Source organism: Thunnus maccoyii, chromosome 17 (genome assembly GCF_910596095.1).
Source record: "Thunnus maccoyii chromosome 17, fThuMac1.1, whole genome shotgun sequence".
Classification (NCBI taxonomy): domain Eukaryota; kingdom Metazoa; phylum Chordata; class Actinopteri; order Scombriformes; family Scombridae; genus Thunnus; species Thunnus maccoyii.
The window spans coordinates 4,869,054-4,885,438 of NC_056549.1; the positions used below are offsets into that span (position 1 = coordinate 4,869,054).

At 37.2% G+C, this 16,385-nt stretch overlaps 1 protein-coding gene across 1 annotated transcript; it reads left to right on the forward strand.

Annotated features, from left to right (window-relative positions):
- Positions 1–5,695: 5,695 nt before the first annotated feature.
- LOC121882126 (hepatocyte nuclear factor 3-beta-like) lies at positions 5,696–8,980 on the forward strand. Its single transcript, XM_042390154.1, has 2 exons — positions 5,696–6,105; positions 7,669–8,980. The coding sequence occupies exons 1-2, from the start codon at positions 6,037–6,039 to the stop codon at positions 8,821–8,823; spliced, it is 1,224 nt and encodes a 407-aa protein (XP_042246088.1). The 5' UTR covers positions 5,696–6,036; the 3' UTR covers positions 8,824–8,980.
- Positions 8,981–16,385: the final 7,405 nt, after the last annotated feature.

The window sequence follows — 16,385 nt, forward strand, 5'->3', positions numbered from 1 at the left end:
TTATTTTCATGATCAATTAATCTGGTGATTATTTTCTTAATTCATCAATTAATTGTGGAGTTCACAAAATTTGAAAAAAAGAAGATGTAACAACTATCTATGACAGAGCCAAAGCTGACATATTTATGTCTCCTTTTGTCATCCTACAGTAAAAAAACAAAACAAAACAAAGATTTTAAGTTTGATGGCATGTAAAATTAAGGAAACATGCAACTGTTCACATTTCAGTAGCTGGAACCAGTGAATTTCTGGCATTTTTGCTATGAAAAAGACAAGTAATCAATCAAAAATATTTGTCGATTAAGTCGATAGACTAATCATTTCAGCTCCAATTGTAACTTTAAGGCTTCATTTAAATGCAGATTTAGTAAACAATTTACTACTGCTTTTTAAAAATGTATCAATATATCAGTTGATTGTAATGAACTGTGAGAAATCTGTAATTATTCCAGAAGTCTTCTCCTGGCTCTTTAATATGGCAACTGACACAAAATGAATGAATACAAGCTGTGATTTACATAGTCAGGGAATATATTAATTTAATTAATCAATTAACCCATTCATACTTCAATACTTATACACACATGAAGGCTCATTGCTTTTTTCAAATGGCTTTAAAGAAATATTGTCTCCTTATCTGTGAAAAGATGAAAAACTGTATGTTTATCAATGACGTCTGTTAAAGCAAATCATCATTAAAATCTACTTAAAGAACACATGTAGTTCGATTGCTTTGTTTTTCAGACATACTGGTGCTTTCCTTTCTCTTGATTCAATGCCTTTATATATAATATTTTATCAGAAATCATTTTGTTTTTAAAATATCCTGCAGAAATATCTTCAAACTGGTGTATCATTTGTTTTGAAGATGTCTCTCATATCTGTCAACAGATACATGCAGCTTTATTATTTTGTCTCTATTTTATGTCAATAAATACAGAAACCAGGTTCAGAATTATGATTTAATTCAGCTGCAGTTGCAGAGTCTCACCAGCAGGTGTCAGTGTTGTTTTAATGTGCAACAAAACAAAGTCAACTGTAGATTTCAGGTGAGGAAAGTTCATGCAGGTAAATGATAAAGATTCACCTGAGAAACGTCTGCAGGTAAAAGACAGAGAGTAGAATTATTCATGAGAAAAACAGCAAAGATCTTCATTTAAAAACTGCGTTCATTATTCACATTTATTCATAAAACATCCAAAGGAAAAGTGATAGGTTCTTTTGTTATTTGTTTTTTTTTTTTTTACAGAGAAACCTTCATCGCTTCAAGCTGATTTTTTCCCCTCTTCTTCATCTCTTCCTCATTTGTGACTCAGTATTCTCACAGGTGAGTGAACACCTGCTGCAGGTTCGATTAAACGGACAGTCTCAGGACTGCGGGACTCTGCTGTTCCCTCAGGACGCGCAGCAGACTTCCAGCTGTGCTCGTCTCAAATGAGAGACAATATTTGTTCAGCTGAGTCACAAACACATCAGGTTACAGCAGCACACTGAAGTTGGTTGGAGGCAGAAATAATCTGAATACATTTGTTTTTCTCAACAGAAATTTAGCTCATTCCTATATGGAGCTATTATCTGTGCCTCATTCCTGTGTGTGTGATGGAACATTTTGAGATCATGTATATACTTGTGCATACATCATATGCATTTTTTAGTGAGATCCTTTACTTCCCTGCATTTATATATTTATAACACCCAGTATTCTGTACATAATGTTAGTAACTGTGCTCTTTTTTTGCAGTTCTGCTTCATCCTTTATTTTTAGCACATTTTAAATGATCTACTCTTTAATTACTTGTGTAGATTTTTGCTCCAGGACCATCTCAAATATTTCAGCCCTCTTTCTGCTGCCTGACAGTCTTGCTCGACTCATTGAGCTACACTGAACCACAAAAAGGAGAAAATATTTTAGGTTGTTTGACGTCCACAAAGGGAGGACAAGTCGTATGTGTGCAGAGAGCATGGTGGTCCGACTCCTCTCGTCCCCCTCACCTCGGCTGTGTGTACCGTCTGTCCTGTCGTCCTTTCAGATTCAGCAGCAGGTAAACACGCACTGTCAGACCACAAACAGTAACCCTGCAGCCGCCAGGAGAAGGAGGAGGAGGAGGAGGAGGAGGAGGAGGAAGACCCCGGACAGCCCCCACTCTGCTTGTTTCTACAAGGATTTACCAGCATGCATTTCTTGTTCCCTAATGCACAGGTGTCCATATGAACACTGGAAGAGGTTTCACTTGCTGTAATCATTCCTCCTGGCCATGAAAGGATAAGGCTGGTGATTTTCTATATTTTTCTTCTTGTCAACAAATCTCATGTTTGGAGCCAAAGCAACAATGAATTGATCTACTAACAAGTATTGTGTGTGTATCCAAAGTCTGATGTATCTTATTCTTCTGTGCCGTAGACCTCCGTTGTTGTCCAAAAACTATTAAAAACACATCAGTGAGTCACGACGCTGCACTGGGTGACATGTTCCTTCATTACGAAGAGTTTGGTCACGTTAGTTTGTTTAGAAACGGCTCCAAAGACGAATAACAGCGATCACATTTTCAGTCTCCAGAGAGTAGTTCTGTGTAATGCAGGGACCACTGAACATGTGCGGAAATACTGCTCTGTTAACAGTTTACAGCTACACATCACAACCTCTTGACTTTGTGCTGAAGTTCTTTGAGAAATTTACCTTGTAGTGCAAAGTCAAGAGGTTGTGATATGTAGCACAACAAGCTAGTGAAGCTGTAAACAGAACCGTGTTCCTGCACGTGCTCAGTGGCGTCTGTCTTACACAGAACTACTCTCTGGAGAATGAAAACGTGATCGCTGTTATTAGTCTTTGGAGCCGTTTCTAAACAAACTAACATGACCAAACTCAGGTGCGGCCTGTGGAATATAGGCTACATTGGTCGCAGAGGGCACCAAATGAATGGGATGTGTTTTTTTTTTCTCATTGACAGGTTCGCTTGTTTACAGCTTTTGGAAATACTTGTTCTCCCTTCGTAACATTTTTCCTGACAGACTTGTACGGGTTTTCATCTAGTTTGATTTTCAGAGCCTTACCGGTTGGTCAGCTTTTGCCCGACAGCCATCAAACTTCATGTGCTACCTCAGGTACTAACAATGAATGGCGCCCTGAACCCAACTTGCCTTTTTGCCTGGAGGACTGAGAAGACTTTGTCTGGGCTGGAGGTACCATTATTGTACTTTTTGGGGGGCTCCAATCTAAAATCTCACCTAGGGCACCAACATGGTCAGGGCCGGCCCTGCCCAAACTCTTCATAATGAAGGATCATGTCACCGGTGTGGCTCACTGACGTCTTTTTAATAGTTTTTGGTCAACAACTGAGGTCTACAGCACAGAGGAATAAGATATATCAGGCTTTGGATACACACACAACACTTGTTAGTAGATCAGTTCATTGTTGGTTTGTCTCTGCACATGAGATTTATTGACAATAAGAAAAATATAGAAAAGAGATCCCTTCCTACTTTGATGTGGGACAAAATCCACAGTCCTCATTTTGTGCAGAAATATATTCCAGAGCTCAGCTGCAGCAGCGAGACTCCTCACTGGTACCAAGAAGAGAGACCATCTGCCCAGTAGCGGCAACTCGCTTCTCTGGTTACCAGTCAGACACAGAATTGATCTGAAGATTATTTTATTTGTTTTTAAAGCGCTGCATGAACTGGCACCAGCTTATTTTTCTGAACTCTTCATTCTTCCAGTTAAAATCCAGAAGTGATCAGGCTTTTTCCACCGTCGGCCCTAAACGGTGGAAGATTTTGCCTCTCGTTATTAGATCTTCCCCCTCCTCTTAAGACCCCTCTCTTTGTCGTCATGAAGACATCACTCTCTTTTTATTACTTGTTTGTTCTGATATAATTTTATCTAAATGTTATTTATTCTATTCTAAATTTTTATTCATTTTCTTTTGAGTCTCATAATTATGTGATTTTATTTGACTGTGACTCTGTGTGCTGTGACTTGAAGCTGTAGTCGTCTCTGTTGAGCTGCAGTGGAAGGATTGTAACAAAAAGAAGGAAATTTGCACTAAAAAGACTTCAACTCTGGAAATTATCCATTTGATTTGATTAATTTGGACGATTAAAACATTGAAATACATGTTTGCACAAAAGAAGGACTGTGGATTTTGTCTCCTTTGACCTTGGAAACGGCGAGATCAGAGAAAATACTCTTACCCCGAGGTCCTTTCAGTCTTATCACATGATATTATACAGTTTATTTTTTGGAGGAAGAGTTGTAATTTAGGTTTTTTGTGAATATTTTAGGGATCTTTTGAATATTATTTTAAGACAGACTTGAAAAATTGTGAATTAATCCTTTCAGACTGACTTATACTCATATTTTGTGTCACAGCTATCCTAATAATATATTATGTATTATTTATTATTACATGATATAGCTGATTACTTCACTTGTTCTATAATATGATTTGTATATTTGTTTATTGTCATCTTATAATTATTGGTCTCTTCTTACGTTACTGTTTATTGTTTAATCTGTAGCTACATTCATTCTTTACTGTCTGTAATACATGTTACTGTACTGATATATTTCATATTTTTCATATTGTTCGTGATTGTTGTCTGTGAGTATGTATAATGATTGTTTTGTGACAGTTTTATGGTGGTCTTGTGTGTTTGTTGCCTGCTCTCAGGTCTTGATCTCAGTGAGATTTCCTGAATAAATAAAGCTTAACTAAACTAACTGAACCAACTGCTTATTGTGTGCAATGACAATAAAGTTGAGTCCAAGCTAATCTGAAGGCCATAACTCTAAAAAACAAACAAAACAAAACAAAACAAAACAAACAAACAAACAAAAAAAATATTGTATTTGTATTTTTACTCTCTAAGAGAATATAGAAGGTATACTACTAATACTACTACTGCTAATAATATACTAATAATACTCATAATAAACTTTATATAGCACCTCTTAAAGCAGAGTTACAAAAATGCTTTACAAGAAAAACAAAAATTAAAATTCTTCAGCACCGCAATTTAATGAAATCTAGCAATTAAATGAATAGAAAATAAAATAGAATAAAATCCAAAATATAACAAAATAAAAACTTTAAAAACAAACAAACAACAATAAATAAATAAATAAAAATAAATAAAAACATATGCTTTGATTAATTGAAGTATTTTTTTAAAAGATGTTACTGATTCTGCAGCCTCAGTAATAATAATAATAATAACAATAATAACATATATGTTATTATTATTATTATTATTATTATTATTATTATTATTATTATTATTATTATATAGGCCTTATAAATAATAATAAATATAATAATAGCTCAAACTAACAACATGATAATGATACAATATAAGAAAAATAGTAATAATGATAATAACATGTCAAATAAATAATACTTATATAGCAATCATCATCATCATTATCATCATCATCATCATCATAATCATAGTAATAGCAACAATTATTATGATGCTGGTTCAAGTAAATAAAATAATTAAATAAATAAATAAATTAATTAATTAATTAATAATAATAATAATAATAATAATAATAATAATAATAATAATAATAATAATAATAATGACTCAAACAAACAAAAGTAATAATCTACATGTGGTGTAACGTGAAGTATGAAGTCACCTGAGTGACGTCACGCTGGACAGGTACGGACATTATTCACCGTCACGGTTTCACGGTTCAGATCTTGAGAGGCCAGAGGGCGGGAGTCTCGTGATGATGACAGAATATTCAAATGAAGATGTGAGCTCGAGGAGGGTCGGAAGGAGGAAGCGGATTGGCTACTGGCCCCGCAGTAGCGCGAGCGCAGGTGCCAGCGTCACTCACTGAGCAGGAACCGTCCCCGCGGTCACAGTCGCTGCTCGCTGCCCGGCAGCTGTGCGCCTGTCCCGGCCATAAGCAACAGGATAAACCGGCTGGAGCGTCACCGACTGCCAGCTGAGGACTCGCGAGCTTTGTGTGTTTGTTTTTCCGCCTCGCGTGAAGCCTCTGGATGGTGTTGAGCTGGAGCGTGCACAATGCTGAGCGCCGTTAAAATGGAGGGACACGAGCATCCGGACTGGAGCAGCTACTACGGAGAGACCGAGGTCCGTGCACGTTAGACCGGGTTACAGCTGAGTGAACTCCGCTGATTATCAGAGAGAATATTAACTTTTTGATTAAATATGGATTAAAGGGAGATTATCTTCTCTCAGTCAGGAAAGATAAACTTTGATAAGAAGGATAATTTTACATTTTAAGGGTTTGACAAAAAAAAACAAAAAAGTGTTTTTTATTTTAAAAAAAAACAAAAAAACAAACAAACAAAACTTAACTCCACTAAGTTGTTTCTTGCAGGCCTGGCGGTATTTCACTCATATTCTCCAACATTTTATCAAGTTAAAGAAGCTGTTAATATCTCAAACAAGTGCCTGAAAAGATTTTTGGATCTATTTTTTTTTTCAATCAATTAAAAATATTCATTGTATATTCATATTAGTTTTTAAGATCAGTTTGCATCCGTTTTAATTCATTTATTAAGATTCATTTGTAACTTTGTAACTAAAGTTTTATTTCCGTAGTGAGTTTAAAAATAGATCAGAGTTCCGTTCAGGATCATTTTCGATGTGAATTTTCCAGCAAAAACGAAAATATCCAGAATGAACTCTGGAAAAAAAATCATCCAATCTGTTATTTTTTTATGAAAACATTCGTTAAAACATTCTCCGCTTACAAATCTACAGCTGAGGCTCAATTTGAATTTAAAATAGGCTTCCTATAAATTTTACTTTTCTTTTACTACCGTCATTTTTTTCTTATTTGCAGGTGCAAGATGACAGGATGAAACTGACGACACTATATTTAAAACAGATATCAGTAAATTAAGACTTGGTTTTAATTAACAGCTGTTCTGGAAACAAGTTAAATAAAAGTGAAATTTCATCTCTTTATGTTTGCGAGATTAAATGATTATTCAACTTTGACATATTGTGTAAAGTGACTGTGAACCGTAATATCTAAACTACAGTGTGTTTTAATGGGCGTCTTGTATTTTATTATCATTAGTGAGGAGTAAAACCTGAACAAATATGAAATAATAATGATAAATAATAGATAAGAAAAGTAAACCAGAATGCATCAGGATCAGTATTGATCACATCTCCTTCATAATATTACATCAACAACATCATTAATAATAATAATAATAATAATAATAATAATAATAATAATAATAGGCCTATCTAGTTATCAGATACCTTAGCTACCATTTCTAGGAATTTCAGGATTTGAAGAAACCTGAGTAGATTTTTCTACTTGTTTTCAACAGGACTCAGTTTTTCTCTGCCTGGCTTTAAAACTGCTTTTTGGGGAATTATGAAAAGGTAATGAGCTCCGTGTCCTGGAAGTAATTATAATGAAAGTTCTGTTGAGTGTATAAGAAGTTTTTAGTTGTCGTGTTAAATGTCCTTTAACGAAACGCTCAATTTAAATAAAACTATAGAAAATATTTAAATATCTATAAAATAAAAATGATTAGGTTATTATAAAAAAAAATCCTAAAATCAGCACTATGTTCCTGCTTGAATCGCCTGTATTTAACTCTCTGATGTTATATGATTAAAGTGTCATTCTGCATTAATAAACACTTGTTCTGGCTCTTTGTGTTTCAGTGTTACACCACAGCAGGAAACATGAACTCCGGTCTGACCATGAACTCCATGAGCAGCTACATGAGCGCGCCTGGCATGACCGGCACCGGCCACATGAACGCGCATTCCTATATGAACCCGGTCGGGGTCAACCAGCCCTCGATGTCCGCCGGGGTGTCTCAGAGCCCCGGGGCCGTGCAGGCTGGAGCCGGGATGACGGGCCTGAGCGCCGCGCTGCCGCCGAGCATGAGCCCGATCAGCCCGCCGCCGTACGGGAGCGTGCCGGTGATGAGCCCGGTGTACGGGCAGGCCTGCAGTATCAGATCCAGGGAGCCCAAACCGTACCGGCGGAGCTACACACACGCCAAGCCGCCGTACTCCTACATCTCTCTGATCACCATGGCCATCCAGCAGTCCGGCTGCAAGATGCTGACGTTAAACGAGATCTACCAGTGGATCATGGACCTGTTCCCGTTTTACCGGCAGAACCAGCAGCGGTGGCAGAACTCCATCCGACACTCGCTGTCTTTTAACGACTGCTTCATCAAGGTGCCCCGCTCGGCGGACAGACCGGGGAAAGGCTCCTACTGGGCCCTCCACCCGGACTCCGGGAACATGTTTGAGAACGGCTGCTACCTCCGGCGGCAGAAGCGCTTCAAGTGCGAGAAGAAGCCCGGGACCGGTGACAAAGAGGCGGCGGGGAAGCCGGGCTCGGAGGGCGGCTCCAGCGGCTCAGACTCCCCGCACTCCTCCTCCTCCCCCTCCTCCTCCTCCTCCACCCCTCCGTCCTCCGGTGCGGATGTAAAAGGAGTCGGGGTCGACCTAAAACCGTGCCGTACCAGCCCCGTGCGCGTACCCTCCCCGCTCGCGCACACGCAGCACCTGTTCTCCCATCATCATCATCATCATCATCATCATCCCCACCCGCTGCTGCTGCACGAGGCCGCCCACCTGAAACCACCGGACCACTACCACCCCCACCACTACTCCTTCAACCACCCGTTCTCCATCAACAACCTGATGTCCGAGCCGCAGCACCACAAACTGGAGCCGGCGGTGCAGTACGGAGGCTACGGCTGCCCGGTGTCCGGGGCGCTGGTGGCGGCCAAAACCGCTCTGGATCCCGCGCACACCGACACCAACTACTACCACGGCGTGTATACACGAGGCCCATAATGAACTCCTCCTGAAATACTTTTTAAAGAGTAAAAAAACAAACAAACATTTGTACATTTGTAAATGTGAGAAAGTGTTTTGTTGAAGGCCTGAAGGATTTGTCATTAGTGTGTTTGTATACGTGCAACAGATAAAAATCTTTATATGAAAAACTTCATGTTTTTATATGTTTTATTTAATTCATCCCAGTTTGTCTCCCAGTTTATCTCACAAAGGTCAACGTGGCCTTTTAAAAACAGACGCATTGATGAGGAAGTGGTGGAAGAAGTATTGAGATGTTAAGTAAAAGTAGAAATAACACATTATACTCAGTTAACCCTTACATACTGCAATATCTCCCACTAGTTATTAACTTTCTAAACTTCTGAGCAAGAAATGTATTTTTCACTCATCAAATTTCTCATCAGTCATCAATAAATGGCTGATAAATCCTTAATGAAGCTTTCAGAGAGCAGAGAGATTCTTTAGGCTTTACATAGTTTGTTTATGGAGAAAAAAACATTCAAAATCACACTTATATTATGGTCCTTTGTTACTTAAAACAGAAGAACATTACAGCAACAGTGATTTCAATGAATTTTATTGAATGTGAAGACATTTTTGAATAAATAAATACGGGTCACTTTTAACCTGGAACACTCTCTATGTACAAAAAAGTGTATTATGTATCATAAAAATGCACAAAAATGTATTTTTATATGTTCTGGGTGATAAAATTTCAGGCTTAAAGATGGTCTTTATGGTGTTTTTATTCCTCTCAAATGTAAAAATGGGTCATATTTGATTGTATGTAAGGGTTAAGTAAAAGTACAGAATCATTGGCTACAAAACTTACTTAAAATATTAAAAGTAAAAGTCCTCACTCAGTGTTTATATTTATAATATATAAAGATAAACAGTGCATGTGAACAATATTCATTCCTCTTGGAATATTTCATGTTTTATTTTTTTACTACGCTGAAACATTTTTCTTCTGAATCATCAACAGAAAAATATTCTCTAGTGTCAAAGTGAAAACATCTCTTAACTGATCTAAAATCATTACAAATATACAAAACATATCTAAAAATATATAGTAGTTATTACTGCAGTGGAGTACTGAGACCTTTTACTTATGGAAAAGTAAGAAAACTACAGTATACAAATACCAAGTCCTGTATTCAGTCATACTGAAGTAATAGTACGGAAGTATTAGTTGCAGAATTTACTAAAAAGCACTCAGTGTTATAATTATTATTATCATATATATACTGTATGTAAATATACAGTGCATGTAAAGAGTGTTCACACCTCTTGGAATTTTACATGTTTTATTGTTTTACAACATGGATTCAAAGTGGTTTTAATGTGGCTTTTTTTTACACTGATGAACAGACCCCCCGCCCCTCCACATACTCACACAGAAAAGACCCATCCCAGCATGCAGGCCTATTTGCATACACAGACCTGTTAGTAACATTAGATCCAGTCTTTCTGTAAAAGGGAAACATCAGCACTAAAAGGTTTAATTATCACCTGCAGAGACAGATAAAGGTGTCAGCAGATAACAACAAGAACAATAGACACTGAAAACGTGAAATGTTCTCCTCTTGAAGCTCATTAACATCTCACAGAAGTGATGTTCACAGGTCAGCTGGTCACATTCTTTAATACGGGAAGATTTTGGTTCCTGAATGTGGTGAACAGGCAGAAGTTTAAACGTTTTATAAGAGAAGAGGCAGAAGAGAAAGAGTGTTCAGTCATCATGTGAGGCTGCAGCACTGCTTTGAGCTAAAATACGCTACGAAGATGTCTGGCGCTTATTAGAGGACGTGAATTTAGAGATTGAGACCATAATGACTCATTGATTGACTTAATATTCCTAGAGAGAAGATGAGGCTTTTTGAACTGGAGTCAGTTGGAACATCTAGCAGCTTTAAGCCTCAAAACATGGTAGCTGCTGCTTCGTATGTTAAACATGTTCACTATTTTAGTCTAGCATGTTAACATTCGCCAATTAGCACTAAACAGAAGTACAGTTGAGGCTGTACTTGTCATTGGTTCTGCAGGTATTTGGCTAGAAGAAAGGCTGAGAGATGACCAGAGTTATTACAGTTCATCCTGAGGGGGACATGAATGTCTGCACCAAGTTTAATGGCAATCCATCCAATAGTCTTTAGAATAAATCCTCTGGGGAACATGAATGTTTGTACCAAATATTGTGCCAATCTATCCTGCAGATGTTGACATATTTCACCTGCTGGTGCCGCTAAAATCACGAGGATTCAGCCTCTGGGAACTATGAATGTTTGTACCATATTTCACAGCAATCCATCCAATAGTTGTTGAGATATTTCCGTCAGAACCAAAGTGATGGACATAGCCATTCATGCTGCCGCCTAAAAACAGTAACTGAAGTCTTTAATGTGACCAAAGACACTCTGAATAGATTTCTTCATGAACTGCTCTTCTTCCTTTTACCTTAATGTTTCAAATCATTGGTTCCAAACTACGACAGCAGAGTAACAGGCCGGTACAGTGTTTGTCCAGAATGATGAGTTTATTTTTAGTCATTCATTTTTAGTGCAAAAACATGTTTTTTGGATTTAAAATACAGTAAAGATCCACCATTAAATATTTAAATAAACACTCTTGACACAAAAATGGACCAAAAACAAGAAGATGTGCAGTATATCTGATAAACAAAGGAAAGTTAACAAGGACAACATCCAACCCTTCTTTAAGATCACTTTGAGGTGTCAGCAGAGGATTTACGCTGTAGGTCGAAGACAAAAAAAAAAGAATCACTAAATACAAAAAATATGTTCATATTTCTTTTATCTTGGTAAGTGAAAAAAGACTGATATTCATTTAAATACCTACAAATCTTTTCAAAATGTTGAACTAAACATTTGAAAGATTTGAGACATGAAAGGACTTTATTGAATTAAAAGATTTACTCCTCAAATAAAACATGTCCAATTAATCTTTGGAATTAAATATTTACATTTAGATTAGATTTCTTTTTCTAAACCTCTGAAAATGTTTTATATTACAAAATGAAAACATATTGTGGTATATATAAGCTTTGCTCCCTTAGATGTTGTAATATCCATTTTCTTTCTAGACTTTATTTATACATGTTGATCATTTTGGGGAAATTTATTTGAATTGCCTCTAAAATAAATCTATCAGCAAACGTAAACTCTATGCTTCAGTGATCGTCAATCCATCCATAACCAAAGACTTAATCCATGACGGTGATGTTTATCTGCACAGACAGACAGACCAGCTCGTCCTCACAAGAAAAACGACAGTAGTTCTAAAATTCAGACGGTGAAAAGTGACGACGATGACGTCAGTATAAGGTCACAATTTGCCTTATTAGGACAAGTAGGTTTATCTGCGTAGTATCTACATGACACAACTACTTGATTAGGTTTAGGCATGAGCAATGAGATGGTTAGGGGTCAGGGGTCAGGGGAGTGGTGTTTACTGTTGCCATGATGATGAAGGTTGCGTAACTTTAAGGAAGTAGAAACCATGATTCAAATGATCATTTTAACCCAAACCATGATCTTTCCCTAACCAAGTGGTTTTTGTGCCTAAACCTAACCAGACCTTAACCACAGCGTTGTCACACCATAACAGTGACTTGTAACGGGTTTTTGAAAGCTGCATATTACGCTCCTATGGGTCATTCTGAAAACGCTCGCTTCTGGACCACAGGTACAAGCGACCTGTGTGGTTGTTTAAATATGAGGATGTGTTGGACAGACAGAAGCCTGATGATGAACAGAAGAAATTTAAAGGCTGGTCTCGACTACAGAAAGTCATTTATTCAATCCAAAATTGCTCAGTTATAAGACTGAGAGGCCTGATTGGCTGATGACGTTAAGTGTTTTATGTATGCATGGATGGACTAACCTCTTATTGACTCACCCACACTATACATGGTAGTCTTCACAGCTGAAAATTAGCTCATTAATTGATTGACAGAACATTAATTACTGAAAATTCTGATAATTGATTCATTGTTTACATAAATCTGTTATCAGCTTCTCAAATGTCAATATTTGCTAGTTTTCCCAGTTTCTCATGATAGTAAACTCATCGTCTTTGTGTTTTTGACTGATGTTCAGACAAAACAAGTCATCTGACCTGAATATGTTAACTTGGGTTTCAGGGATTAATGATCGGCAGCGACCAATAGAGAAGCAGCGTCTAGCTGTTTAGAAAAATACTGAGCTTTTTAAAGAAATTAGTCTTTATTTATTTGTGACCCAATTTGGTAATAACCAATGGGCTTAGGGTTGAGACAGGTTATCCACCTAAACTAAAATATGGTATCGTTGCACTCTTTTTAAACTTATATGTCACTATTTGTTATTGATTGTTAGTAATATGTGTATCCTTTGCAGTTTTGAATGTCACATCATTTTGTGCAACAATAAATCTGTAACAGTTTCAAGATAAAACTTGAGCTTGTTGTGTTTAACACCGGCTCCAAAATAATAATACTTTTGTAAAATATAACCTGACTTTTCCTTATCTGAATCAGGAGTCTAAGAACTGAGGATGTTGTATTGCTATACAGATCGTAAAGCCCCCTGAGGCTAATGTGTGATTTGTGATATTAGGCTATACAAATAAAAACGTGACTATACTGGGTCAAAACAACCCATTGATACTGGGTAAAGATAACCCAGTACTGCAGCCGTGTCTTTTTGACCTAACCAGTGATTTTCAGTGTGTATATTTACTTCACAGCTGTAGTTCATTTGCAGATTAATATTTTACATATAAAACATGTAGTTTAATTGTGCATTGCAAATAATTAAATACCCCCAAAAATACATACTGCTGTTAACTGTATTTTGAAGTTTTAATGCAGGACTTTTACTTGTAATACTGTATATTTTACTTCAGTAAAGAAGTAATTCCTCCACTGCTGCTAACAGCTTTTTTTTTTTTGCTTCGGCAGCCTGAAAGAGAGTTTGGTTTTTGCAGGAATGGAAGTTGACCTTCAGAGTAGAGGTCAACCTCACAGCCGCTCAGTCTGAATCCAATCATAAAACATTTTCCTGTTATGAAAAGTAGCTAACAAACCGAGCATCTGACGATCGTGATGTTGGAAGAAAGCTGCTAGCGGGGAGGCAGCAGTGGAATGACCCTCGGACAGGTTTTCATGAGCCGTCTGAGAGCTTCCAGAGAAAGAGCGTCTGCAGACATGGCAGGTTGTTCATTAACTTTACACACAGGATCAATGCATGACAATTCAAACAGACACTGGCTCATGTTGAATATTAAACACTTCAACAGAGGTTCAGCTGGAAAACCTTCACTTACATCTGGTCAGGTTTCACTCTTTACAGCCAGGAATTAAAGGCAAACATCGAAACCACAACCAGACATCAAAGGACAACGGCGGTGTTCTTTTGAAGTTTTAACATATTTAGCTGGACATAAATGGAGTACTGATATAAACACACATTAAAATAATAAAACAGAAATGTTTTTGTGTTTTCTGTGACGGATTAATTCACTCTGCTGTATTATTCACACTGAACATAAATGACTAAATGACAAATAGTTTTTTTCTGGAGGAATTGAATAGAATACAATTTTATTGTCCAGTAGAGTGGAAAATTGCCTTTGGCTCAACAAAACTTAAAAGCAGCACAAGAACATGTAACAAATAGATATAATAATGTGGTAACAAGATACCACTGAGATTAAAAGCACTTACAGGGTACATAAAATGCACATTTCTAGGTCTACATTTATATTCTGAGGCTCTACAGGAATATCTTTGTATGATTAACAGTTAAAAAATTCCTTATCTATCTTATACTGGCCCTTTTTCAGCCCCTCAGTTCAGCCTCAGTCTGAAACAGGCCGTTTTAGCTCCTGTCTCTCCCAGTGAGCCCACTCTGTTCTGATTGGTCAGCTTCCTCCAGCTTTGGAGGCTACGTTAACAAACTATAGTTATCGAAATTCACTTCTTTTTCTCATTCTTTACTCACAGTATAAACTTCTGAAATACATTCGTACATGTTGGAGCTGAAATACGAACTGAAACATGTGAGCAGACAAGGTGAACAACCCGTGGGACAACCTTAGCAACAAAGGCTACAGAACGGACGACTGACGTCATCATGAGGAGGAAGCAGAAGTAACTTTACAAACAAAGCATTCTGAGTAGGTTGGGCCCTGACCTTTGACTTTCAGGGAGCATTTCTACATACGTTCACCTCAAGTTTTTGTGCTTTGATCATCTTTACCATGATAGCAGTGTAAAATAACTATAAATAATAGTATAAAAAGAACAAAAAAAATCACATATCTCGCTTTGAAGTACACGATACACTTCAGTACACAAGTACAAAGAAAAGAAACAAGATAAAATACCTAAAACTAAGCATAAAATGCAGTTTTTTCAGTTTAAAATATTGATTGCACTTGGAATAAAAGACGAGACATCCTGTTGTACCTCTCTGTCTCAGACTGAGAAAATAATGAGAACTGTCTGTCAAGATGCTTAACGCTTTATCTCTTGTCCTGACAGTACACAGGTCACAGCTTCATTTGGGGCTTCTCAATTATTTTGCTGGCAATACCGACTATTCTAGCCAGATTACTCCTAAGCCTGCAATTCAGGTGACTGAGCCTCAACTGAACCTGAGATCTTTGTTGCCTCCAGAATTAACTAAGGTCATAATTCTGACAAGAGTTCGGCAGTCAAATCGCAAGAGGACAGCTGATCATAATCCCAATCCTGCAGATCAGCTCATGTTTATCTTGATGATGGTATTCTCTTTACATCTGCATCAAAGCCACTTCTGGGTAAAATAGGTGGAAAGTAATAATATTAAAACAAGTCAAAGAGACTACAGCCATGCTAGCAGCTCTGTGAGGCTGTACTTTGATCTTAATGTTAATGTAATGTAATGTTTAGCAGATATAATTTTTACCATGTTCACCATCTTAGTTCAGCAGGTTAGCATGCTAACAATTGCTAATTAGCATTAAACATAATATACGGCTAAGGTTGATGGGAAGGTTTTGCAGTTATTAGCCTATAAACCAAAGTATAGGACAAGTTAAAATCTTTAACCTGATGATGGTGCAAGATGAAAATCAGAGGGTCATTAAAGTTATTACAGTTCATCATAAGGATCAAGTGAATTTGGAGCTTGACCCATAATAGAGAATAAAAGTCAGGATATCTCGGCTTTGGCTGCTTCATGTTGACCGTTCTTCTACCTGTCTCTTGTGAGTCTCCCGACTTTATACGAATGCATTACTGAGTTGTTGGAGTATTAAAAATAAGTCACAAATTAAATAAATTCTTACAAGATTTGGACCAGAGAAGGTGAAAACTATGGGATCATATGTTTAAGAAGACTTTTCAGATCACTTAACTCTTTGAATTGCAGCATCACACAACAACAACAACATGACTTCAACAAAAAAAATAAAAATGTTATCATCTGCAAGTCTGATTTTCATACGCTGTCATGTAAATTGTATGATTTTTAAATATGCTCTAACATGCTGAGATGTTGTGTGGTCCTTTGCCA